Source organism: Camelus ferus, chromosome 14 (genome assembly GCF_009834535.1).
Source record: "Camelus ferus isolate YT-003-E chromosome 14, BCGSAC_Cfer_1.0, whole genome shotgun sequence".
Classification (NCBI taxonomy): domain Eukaryota; kingdom Metazoa; phylum Chordata; class Mammalia; order Artiodactyla; family Camelidae; genus Camelus; species Camelus ferus.
The window spans coordinates 3,664,840-3,676,948 of NC_045709.1; the positions used below are offsets into that span (position 1 = coordinate 3,664,840).

Genomic DNA, 12,109 nt, shown 5'->3' on the forward strand with positions numbered 1-12,109 from the left:
TGTGTCATATATAAGAAACCACTTCCAAACTCAGGAAAATACTGATACAGGGAAAAGAGCGTTGCTTTGGAGTCAGGCCTGGTTTTGTATCCTGACTCCACCACTTACTTGCTTGAGCAACTACCCAAATCTGTTTCTGAATGATAAAGTTGGGGAAAATAATACTTAAAGAGTTAGTGTGTGCTTTAATTAAATGGTAAGTTCTGTAAAGTGCTTAGTTCAGAGAATATTTTTAAGAACTGGTCATTCTCACCACCCTCACCCCCATCACACCTCATCTTTGCAAGAAATTTCTTATTTTCATTTTAGTGTCAGAGTTCTTGGACAACTTATCTATCTGACTAGTTCCTTTGAAATGAAAATTGTCACTGTACATTTATTGGAGATTAATCCAACAGTTTTGGTCCTTGTTGGTAAACTATTGTGCTTAGTTTTGGGTAGGGAAAAAAACAAAGACAATTCTGGTGACCTTTGTGTCATAGTAACATTTTAAACACGTGATTTATATTTGTATTGTGAAAAATTATGTATCAGATACCATTTGTAGGACTTTCTCTTTAAGGTTAATAAAGAATTCTTTTAACTCATACATAAGAGCTGGTCAAGGGCAATAATTTAGGAAATATCTGCAGTAGTCACATTTGTTAGCAAAAATAAAGCTTTTTCATTTCTGATCACATAGAGCTGTTAGAAGATACTTAAATCAAGAGAAGGTTGTTGAACTTGGAAATTTTTTCTGTTCATAAAAAATGTTGGCTGTATGATTTAAGCTCTCCATTTTGAGGCTTAAAGTTTTATTGTGATCTTAGATACCTAACTTAAGGGATTGGCTTTCTTGATTTTAAACGACAGTGGCAAATACTATTTTCAAGAAGAATGTAATTTTATATTAAGTTTTATAAGAAAGGAGTTGAATATATAACAATATAGAATTACATTGTGTAGTTGAAAATAGTTATACAGTATGCAATTATATAATTGAACATACAATTATACAATATAATTGAAATATAAATGGCAAGTAAACTTGAAGTAAAATAGGCCCTTTATTCCTCAATATAACTCCTTAGACTAATTTTCATAGACAAATTTGGAGAAATGAATTGTTCATTTAATTACTGAGTTAGTGACTATAATACACATTTTTTAGATTCATTAAATATGCCTAATGAACCAGGAAGGACTGTGTTCTTTGCAGTTTTTTAATTTAGGACACTTCACGTGAACTTTCCATTACCTTGATTTATTTCCTCAATTAAATCTTGTTTTGAAGTTCTGAAGCTGGAGATCCATTATTTAGCAGTATTTGTACTCCTTTATGAAGAACTATTTGTAGCTTCAGTATATGTTTTGTTGTGCTTTTAAAAATTATTAAAACTGATTAAAAATTTTTTTCATTCTAAAGTTTTATGTATATATATATTTTATTGAAGTATAGTCAGTTTAAAATGTTTTGTCAGTTTCTGGTGTACAGCACAGTTCTTCAGTCATATAAGAACATACATATGTTTGTTTTCATATTTTTCACCGTAAGTTACAAGAAGATAGTGAATATAGTTCCCTGTGCTGTACAGTATAAACTTGTCTATTTTAGTGTCTGCAAATCATGAACTCCCAATTTACCCTCCCCCAGTAATCATAAGTTTGTTTTCTATGTCTGTGAGTCTGTTTAAAACTGATTTTAAAAATAAGTTTCACCCTAGAAATGCAAAGATACACCCTTATTTAAAATCTGCTTTAGCTGCAGTTTTAGCAACTGCCAGTAGATGGCAATGTAAGTTCATGAAAAACAATTTGCCTCCATAAATTGAACAGCTTGAGCACTGAATTTCTAAGCCTGAAAAGTTTTTAAAGTTACAGATATTCTAAGTGAGGTTGATGGGGTGTTATTGGTCATGGTGGGTTAAAAATACTGATTACTTTTTATTTTACTTTATAAAAGTAGTCTTATTGCAACATTTTTCAATCAGTTCTCAAACTCTAGGGTATATCAGAATTAACTAGAGGGCTTGCTAAAAAACAGATTGCTGGACCCAGAGTTTCTGATTCTGTAAATTTGGGGTTTGGTCAAAAATTTGCCTCTCTAACATCACCAGAAAATATTACTGCTAACATTGATGATATTAATGGTCTGAGGATTGCAATTTTCAAACCACTATTGTGGTTTTTTTGTTGTTGTTGTGACAAAATACAGTTACCACAAAATTTACTGACTTAACCATTTCTTTTTTTTAATCTTTAAAAGAAGCTTTATTTTATATATATATTTGGGGGGATAATTAGGTTTACTTATTTATTTTTTAGAGGAGGCGCTGGGGATTGAACCCAGGACCTCATGCATGCTAGGCATGTGGTTACCACTTGAGCTATACCCTCCCCCTGACTTAACCATTTCTAAGTGTACAGTTTTAGTGGTATTAAATACTTCCGCATTATTGTGCTACCATCACCGCCATCCGTCCCTGTAACTCTTACCATCTTGTAGTAGTGAAAGTCTATACCCATTATAGAATAACTTTCTATTTTTCCCTCTTTCTAGCCATTGACAGCAACCATTATATATTCTGACTTTATGATTTTGGCTACTCCAAGTACTTAATACAATGGAATCACACAGCATTTGTCTTTTTGTGACTGGGTTATTTCCCTTAGTGTAATGTCCTCAAGGTTCATCCATGTTGTAGAACGTTGCAGAATCTTCTTTCATCATTGAATGATATCCCGTTGTATGTCTGTATTACATTTACTCATCCGTTTTTCTGTCTCTGGACCCTTCGTTGCTCCACATTTTGGCTACTGTGAATAATGCTGCTCTGAACATAGGTGTACAGATAATTTCTTCAAGATCTGCTTTCAGTTCTTTTGATATATACCCAGAAGTGGAATTGCTGGATCATTTGGTAGTTCTGTTTTTAATTTTTTGAGTAACTACCACGCTGTTTTCCGCAGACACTGTACCATTTTGTATTCCCACAAACAGTGCATGAGGGTTCCAGTTTTTTTTCATATTGGCATCAATAGTTGTTATTTTTTGTTATTTTTTTTTATTATTATTATAGTAGTCATCCTTCTGGGCATAAGGTTGTATCTGATTGTAGTTTTGATTTGCATTTCCTTATTGGTTAGTGATGTTACACACCTTTTCGTGTGCTTATTGGCCATTCATATATCTTATTTGCAGAAAAATACTCAGATATTTTATTAAACATTTTTGAATTGGGTTTTTTTTGGTTTTTAAGTTTTAGTTCTCTATATATTCTGGATATTAATCTCTTAGCAGCTACATGATTTGCACATATTTTTCTCCCATTCTGTGGGTTCCCTTCTTATGCTATGGATGGTGTCTTTTGATGTACAAATTTTAAAGTTTTCATGATTTTCAGTATGTCCATTTTTTTCTTTTGTTACTTGTGCCTTTGGTGTCATATCCAAGAAATTATTGCCAAATCCAATATTGTGAAGCTTTTGTCCTATGTTTTCTTTTAATAGTTTCATTGTTTTAGGTCTTACACTTAGGTCCTTAATCCATTTTTGAGTTAATTTTTGTATATAGTAATAGCAAAGGTTCACCTTCATTCTTTTGCATGTGGATATCCAGTTTTCCCAATACCATTTGTTGTAAAGACTGTTATTTCTCCATTGAATGATCTTGACACCCTTGTCAAAAATAATTTGTATATGTGAAGGTTTGTTTCTGGACTTTGTTTTGTTTCTTTAGACTCTGTGCCTGCCTTTATGCCAATACCACACTGTTTTGATTACTGTAGCTCTGTAGTAAGTTTTGAAATCAGGAGCAAGTCCTCTGGTTTCGTTCTTTTTAAAGATTGTATTGGCTATTTGGAGTCCCTTGAGATTCCTTGTGAATTTTAGGATGGTTTTCTATTTATGCAAAAAAAAAAAAAGCCATTGAGATTTTGATGGAGATGGCATTGAATTTGTAGATCTCTTTGTATAGTATTGATATTTTAATAATATTAAGTTTTTCAGTTCATCAGTATGGAATGTGTTTCCACTTATTTGTCATCTTGAATTTTTTTCAGTAGTGTTTTGTAGTTTTCATTATACAAGACTTCCGCTTCCTTGGTTAAGTTAATTTCTAAGTATTTTATTCTTTTTGATGCTATTGTGAATGATATTTCTTTAGTAATTTTCTGTTCAGATTGTTCATTGTTCTTGTGCAGCATGCAACATGTGATGTACACAACATTTTTGTGTGTTGACTTTTTGTGTCTTGCTAGTTTGCTGAACTCCTTTATTCTAACACATTTTTGGTGGAATCATTAGGGTTTTCTACAAGTAAGATCATATTATCTGCGGAGATAATTTTACTTCTTTCTTTCTAAGTTGAATGCCCTTTGTTTCTTCTTCTTGCCTTCCAGCAGCAGAACTTCCAGTACTGTGTTGAATGGACATGATGAAAACAGACGTCCTTGCCTTGTTCTTGATCTTAGTGGAGATGCTTTCAAGCTTTCACCATTGAGTGTGATGTTCATTGTGGGTTTTTTATATGTGGCATTCATTATATTGAGATAGTTTCCTCTTATTCATAGTTTGTTGAGTATTTTATAGTGACAGGATATTGAATTTTGTCATGTACTTTTTCTGCATCAATTGAGATGATCCATGTGGGTTTTTTTTCCTTTGGTTGATGTGGTGTATTATATTTTGATCAATTTTTATGTTAAATCATCCTTTCATTCCAGGAATAAATTCCTTTTGGTCATGGTATATAATACTTTTAATATGCTACTGAAATCTGTTTGCTAGTATTTTGTTGAGGATTTTTGCATCCACATTCATCAAGGATATTGGTCAGTAATTTTGTTTTCTTGTGGTTTTTTTAATCTGGCTTTGGTATGAGAGTAATGCTAGCCTCATAGAATGAGTTTGGAAATGTTCCCTTCTCTTCAATTTTGGGGAAAGTTTGTACTAGTTTTGTAAGTGTTTTTTAGAATTCACTAGTGAAGCCGTTGGGTCCAGGGCTTTTGATGGTAGATTTTTGATTATTGATTCAATCTCCTTACTAGTTACAGAGCTATTCAGATTTTAACAACCATTCTTTTGAAACAGTCTTTGTTTTAAAAGTCTTATTAAAACAATACAGCATTATTGTTGTGTTTAAAAAGAGAGCACCCATATTCTGCTGCCCTAATCCATTTGGTCCTATTTTCACTGACTATATATCTGTGCATGTATGTTTTAGTGAAGTCATAATGTGTGTAAATTCTTCCACATTCTGTTTTTCATATGTTTGCATGTCTCCCCCACTGTTAATGTATAGTCCCACCTATTTCCTTACGGCTTTTCTAAGAGAATTATGCCATATAATGCACCATCTTATCAGATAGCATATAGGTCTGAGAAGTGTTTTAATTTGGTCTTTCTTGTCTTTTGACTATTGTCAGTGGGCTGATTAATGGCTTCATGGCCATTATACTATGACTTTGTGGGGTTGGGCTCTGATTTGGATTTATATGATTACATCATACCCACTTGTACTACGTGGAAAGTTTGAAGAATTTATTTTGCAGCCATATGTCCCAAACTCTGTTTAGGACTCTGTGACATGTGGTCTGCTCTTCAGTGGCAGTGGAACTATAGTGAATTTAGTTTGCAAAGAAGCCTAGGGGAAAAAAAGAAGTGTAATTGTTTTTTTGAAAATAAAAATGTGTAAAATTTTTGCAAAATAGTGAGCCATGTCTAAAACCTTATTTTAGTAGGGAATATATAAGTGAATTTGGGTAGGAAAACTTACAGTTGTCTTAAGTATAGATTCTCACCTTCTATAAGCAAGTCAGAGTCATTTAAAATTTCACTTAAATTGTACTTTTCCAGCCTTTTTTGATAGACATGCTAATAATGATTCATAAATGGAATAAATCCCTTTTGTTAATTTTATATTGGCTTATTTTTAGATTGTTATAATGTTTAACAACTTGAAAAAGGAGATCTCAGTTTATTTATGATGCAGTTAATTTATGGCATGTGATGTTAGAGATGATAATGCACGCAGAGCTCTGAGACACGTTGGTCGTTAGGACTTCTAAGCTGCTCGGCTGGCTGGTTTCTTCCTCTGCAACACACTCTTTGTCCTCACCCCAAAATCCAACAAAACAAAGCAGAACTTCTTTAAATTTCAAGAACTCTAAGATTCTTTGGGAACTCAGTCTGGAAATCTGTATTTATAAAAGCATTACTTAATGTCACATCAGGGTGTAATTAGCGTGTCTCTCCTAAGCCACCTCTTACTTTTTTTCCTCTCTTGCGTACTGTCCCCCCATTTTGTGTGTGTGTATGTGTTATTTTAAAAGCTTACCCCTCCCCGATTTTGATGTGCTTAGCATATTTTCATACGCAGTCTGGTTGATTCAACGTGCACCGCTTGGTGTTTTGTGCAGTGAAACTGATTGGGGAAAGGTTCCTGTCCTGCTGTGTTAGTCTCCAGTCTTAATGTTCTCCTGGGAGCCCAGAAGAACTGCCCTTAGTGATAAGTGTGCCAGTGTCCCGTATACCAGTGACCAGTACAGCAGAGTGGTTAAAAGCTAAACTGGAGCCGTGTTGCTTGCGTTAAATTGTGGCTCCACCATTGTAGAATTTCAGCTTTTTAAAATTTTCCTTTGCCTGTAAAATAATAGTGCACACACTTCATAGGGTAGTTTTGAGGCTGGGTTGATATAAATGAAGTACTTAAAACAGTACTTAGCACGTAGTAAGTGCCGTGCAGGGTCACCGGTTACAATCATTCCGTTAGTGTACGTAAAGCAGCTGTGACAGTTACTGGCCTGTTTCGTTGTTGTTTCCCTGTCTGGTATGTTCCTTTTGTCTGGTAATATTAGTCGCATCCCACTTTTTAAAACTAGAAAACTTTCAAAATTACCATTACTAAAATAATACCGTATTGGTCATAATACTATTACGAGTTTTAATGGTTTTCCTTCACTGTTGACCTTTGCTTTTCTGAAGTTCACAAATGAGATGGTTATATTTTCTAACTCATTCTGAACAGTTGATATAAGTAGGCATTTAAAACAAGCCATACACATAAACTGCTTTTTTCCTGTGCCACTCCTGATTCATGTCACTCTTCCTTTGCACTTTAAGGACATAGCACGTTCACAGTGTAGTGTGTACTGTTCCAGTCCTGTCTGAGCGTAGCATTGGAATGCGCATCTGTTTATCAAATAATCACTAAAAACAAAGGTAGTTAGGAGTTTACTTTACCTCTTCTTCCACCAATTTACTGTATCATTGAGATTATTTCACTTGACTTTTTTGTAATGAGTGACATTTTAGAAAATGTGAATATGTGATGGCTTGCGACTTCACCCTGTAACAGCGGGGAGCAAAAAAGCAGATAAACTGTTAATAATAAATGATACAGGTGTGTTTATTGACCCAAAAAGGGGGGGCGTTATAGTAATTAGTGATAATTTATCCATCAGAACCTGAAACTACTTATTGAGATGAGAAATTAATAAGCCTGTTTTACTATTAATAGAGAGAATAGTACATTTTTTGTGTTTTTTTTTTTTTCCCTTATTTCCCCTCAACACAGGGAGGGGGAGGAAAGCAGGCACCTTCACTTGTAGTTAACTCATAGTTCTAAAATAAGCTGTATATTGCTTCCAAATCTAATTTAATCCATAGTAAATAAAAATATCTTCATAAAATAGTTTTAAATTTTCCAATTATGTTTCTTTAACAGATTTCTATAATCCAGGAGCTTGTTACTAATTATGAAGCCTCTCTTAAAACGTGTGACTTTTTTAGCCCTTATGGTAAGTTTAAATTAGACTTAGTTGGAATTCGGTTACTCATTTCCCCATTTTTAATCACTTACAGTAAAACTATCTTACGTTTATTACGTATGTGCTTCATGATAGCGGTTCACTAAATCACTTTTGAATTAGTGGACAAAATGAGAAGAACACTTAGAGTCAGAGGTGATTAAACATTTCCATAATCTCGTGAGGTGGGAGTTAACCCGGTTTTGACCTGAGTAAACAGAACTGAGCAGTCCAGTGGGTTGACCAAGATCAGGCAGTTAGTTTATGTTGAAATGTACTTTTCCTGAATTCCTGCTTCTCTGTTCTTTCTACTCTTTTTATCACTTTCAGTCCTGTGTAGTTTGGTTCTTTGTTTGTCTGTAGGAGGATATGTACATCAAGGCCACTTAATTTAGAAGGCACTCTAGAATATTCTAGTTTCAGTCACACAGAGGGTAACTTTAGTTTCTTTATGTGTCTTTTACATGTCATTGCCTTTTTGTTTCTGTTAGTTTGAAGCGAATTTCATAATAAAACAACAGACACAGAAGTAGATAATGACCCCTTGTGTCCCCATCACTCAGCTCCTTTTATCAGTGTTTTGCTAGTATTGTTTGAAGTATCTTCTGTCTCTTTTTCTTTTCCTGGAGTATTTTTAAAGCAGACATACTGTTTCCCCTGTCAGTACCTTAGTATGCATCTCTAACTGTTTTAAAACACTTAAATAGAAGATGTGGTCACAGTCCTGTCTGACACAGAATGGAACTCCATACTACAATATCTAATACCCAGTCCACAGGCAAATTTTCCTGATTATCTACAAAAATGTCTTTGTATAATTGGTTTACTTGAATCTAGATCCAACTAAGGTCCACACTTTACCTTTAATGGTTACGTCTCTGATACTCTTAATCTTGGGCAGTACCGTCCCCTCCCTCTTTTAAATTTTGTTTGTTGAAAGGTCACATGTCTTGTGGAAAGTCCTGTATTTTGAACTTGGCTGGTTGCTTTCTCATGGGATCATCTGATATGTTTTGTTATTATCCATGTTTCTTATAAACTTAGATTTAGGCTTGATTAGATTCAGGTTCCACGTGAATACTTCGCATGTGATGCTTTATACGTCTTACATCACATCTGAAGACAGAAGATGTTCTGATTGTCCCTCTTCTGATACTGAGAATGATCAGGGTTCAGGTGTTTGTCAGCCTGATCTGCCCATTAAAAAGTTCCTCACTGGCCTCTCACCTAATGATCTTTGCAGCCACTGAGGATCATTACCTCGATCCCTTATTTCATTGTAATGCTCATTCCTTTCGCATTTATTAGCTAGAATTCTTCTTACAAATAACTTTCCCTCATCAAATATTTGGTTCCCCTGAAATGTAGTTTATACGAGAGGAGCAAGGTAAATGCTTGGCTCTTTGCCTTTATTTGTTACTTCTGTTTTAATTTATGCTAATTTGTGTGTTGCATTGTTGTCATTTCATTTGGTCGGCCAGTCTAGGAGCCCTTCTGTGTTTTATGTAGTAGTTTCCTTTCCACTCTCTGTACCTCGTTTTATACCTGTATGTTTTCCCTTCTGAAACCCATTTTGAGAGCTTGGTGTTTCTTTATCTGCTCCTGTAGCTTGAGGGTACAGGATGGGGAACTGGGTAGAACTTAGCTGATTGGATGTGATCACCTTGTCAGGAGTGTATCCTCTTCATACCCTTCAACTTTGGGTTTCCCTGGTTTAGGGTCAAGGCCTAGACAATGCTGAGTAAGCTCTAGCAGTCCTTACCTTTGTGGAAATCTTGCAGTGGTAGTTAGGGACATCCTTTCTCCAGGCTGTTTGCCTTGACTTTTCCTGGACCTGCTGCCTTATGCTCTCAGCCTGAGCATTCGTGGAGTTAGACTGATTGACTTCTTTTCCCGAACACTGATTCTTTGGAGTGAAGTAAGGATTAGAACCTTGTTTCTTGTTTCTCTGCTTTGCTGCCACTTTTTAAACTTCCTGGCATGAAATCATACCTCTTTCTGTTGAAATTGGTCATTTTTGCTGGGCTTTTACAGCTTACTATTGTGATAATTATTAATTTCACTATGCATTGGGGAAAATAAAGTATGTGATTTGCTTTACTTTGCCTTATTCCCTATAATAATTTTATATTTGTTTGATTACAGAGAAAGGGGAGAAAGAACCCCCAACAACACTGCTCTGGGTTCAGTATTTCCTGGCACAGCACTTTGATAAACTTGGGCAGTATTCTTTGGCTTTGGATTATATTAATGCTGCAATTGCTAGCACTCCAACTCTAATAGAATTATTCTATATGAAAGCAAAAATTTACAAGGTAAAATCTTCGTCCTATGTTTTTTGAATGGTTGAAGAATCTGGCCATTTTAAGAACCCTTGGAGTTCTTTCTTTGTAGAAATAACTTTTAGGTACCCTGATAATCTCTTCCTAATACTACAATTAATTCTAAGGAGACTTATGTTTAGCTGTATAATCAATATTAATCATTTCATCCAGCTTTTAGTAAACATGAATTGTAATTTATCTAAAGATTTCTGGATAAATTTGACAGAAATGATAACAGCTTTCTAATTTGTCTTTAGAACTTTTTCATTATATTGTACCCATGTTCTCTTAATCATAAACTGATTTTTTTAAAAATACTGTCATCTCTTAAAGCATATAGGTAATCTCAGAGAAGCTGCCAAGTGGATGGATGAAGCACAGTCTTTGGACACAGCTGATAGATTCATCAACTCCAAATGTGCAAAATATATGCTTCGAGCAAATATGGTAAAGGAAGCAGAGGAAATGTGCTCCAAGTTCACAAGGGTAGGAAATAGCATGTAATTGTCTAAGTTAGTAGAATTAAGCTTAAGTTCTGTGATGAGCTGGGAAGTTTGCTGCTAAAGTTCCCGAGGATTCATTTTTGTTACTATTTTTTAAAATTCCATTTAGCTCATATCCTGAGTATGGTTTCTTACTGTGGTTGAGTGTGTATGCGTGTGCTTCTGGTGGGGGATGGTTAAAAAGCAATCGCAGAAGCAAAATACCTTTGTACAAATTAAATTCAACATTCATTTATGATAAAACTCTCCAGAAAGTGAGCATAGAGGGAGCTTACCTCAACATAATAAAGGCCACATAAGACAAACCCATAGCTAACATTCATACTCAATGGTGAAATGCTGAAAGCATTTTCTCTAAGATCAGAAACAAGACAGGGATGGCCACTTCCACCACTTTTATTCAATATAGTATTGGAAGTCTTAGCCATAGCAGTCAGACAAGAAAAAGAAATAAAAAAATCCAACTTAGGAAGAAGTGAAACTGTCACCATTTGCAGATAACATGACACGATATATAGAAAATCCTAAAGATGCCACAAGAAAACTAATGGAATTCAACAGTGAATTCAGTAAAGTTGCAGTTGCATACAAAATTAATACACAAAAGTCAGTTGCATTTCTATACACTAACAGTGAACTGTCAGGAAGAGAAGTTAAGGAAACAGTCCCAATTCCCAGCATCAAAAAGAATAAAATACCTAAGAGTAAAGCTACCTGAGGAGGCAAAAGACCTATGTTGCAAAAACTGTAAGACACTGATGAAAGAAATTGAAGACTACACAAACAGATGGAAAGATAATGCTGTGTTCATGGATTGGAAAACTTGATATTGCTAGAATGGCCATACTACCCAAGGCAATGTACAGACTCAGTGCAATTCCTATCAAAATACCAAGGGCATTTTCTCGTAGAACTAGAGCAGAAATTTTTGAAGTTTGTATGGAAACACAAAATACCCCGAATAGCCAAAACAATCTTGAGAAAGAAGAACAAAGCCGGAGGAATCGCACTCCCTAACTTTAGGCTATACTATAAAGCTACAGGAATCAAAACAGTATGGTACTGGCACAAAACCAGACATCTGGATCAATGGAACAGGCTAGAAGGCCCAGAAATAAACCTGTAGACTTATGGTCAACTAATCTGCAACAAAGGAGGCAAGAATATGCAAAGGAGAAAAGACAGTCTCCAATAAGTGGTGCTGGGAAAACTGGCCAGCTACATATAAAAGAATGAAATTAGAACGTTCTCTATGATACAGAAAAGTAAACTCAGAATAGATTAAAGACCTAAATGTTAGACTGGAAATCATAAAACTCCCAGGGGAAAACATAGGCATAAATCATAGCAATATTTTTTTTTGGATCTGTGTCCTAAAGCAAAGGAAATAGAAGCAGAAGTAAACAAATGGTACCTAATTAGAGTTAAAAGCTTTTGCACACAAAGGAAACCATCAACAGGATGGAAGGACAACCTGCTGAATGGGAGAAAATAT

General features: G+C 34.8%; 1 protein-coding gene across 12 annotated transcripts in view; it reads left to right on the forward strand.

Moving 5' to 3' along the window:
- NAA16 (N-alpha-acetyltransferase 16, NatA auxiliary subunit) overlaps positions 1–12,109 on the forward strand; it is a 57,803-nt gene that overhangs the window by 27,833 nt on the left and 17,861 nt on the right. For 9 of the 12 annotated variants that reach the window (XR_004325621.1, XR_004325622.1, XR_004325623.1 and 6 more), the window contains 3 exons: positions 7,706–7,778; positions 9,933–10,102; positions 10,445–10,597. Coding sequence is in view for 9 of the 12 variants with exons in the window: in XM_032496049.1 (XP_032351940.1) it covers positions 7,706–7,778; positions 9,933–10,102; positions 10,445–10,597 (396 nt within the window). In the remaining 3 variants the exon portion in view is untranslated. Of the gene's footprint in view, positions 1–4,379; positions 7,657–7,705; positions 7,779–9,932; positions 10,103–10,444; positions 10,598–12,109 lie in introns of those variants that run through there. The other 3 variants (XM_032496051.1, XM_032496052.1, XM_032496053.1) reach the window with 3 other exon arrangements.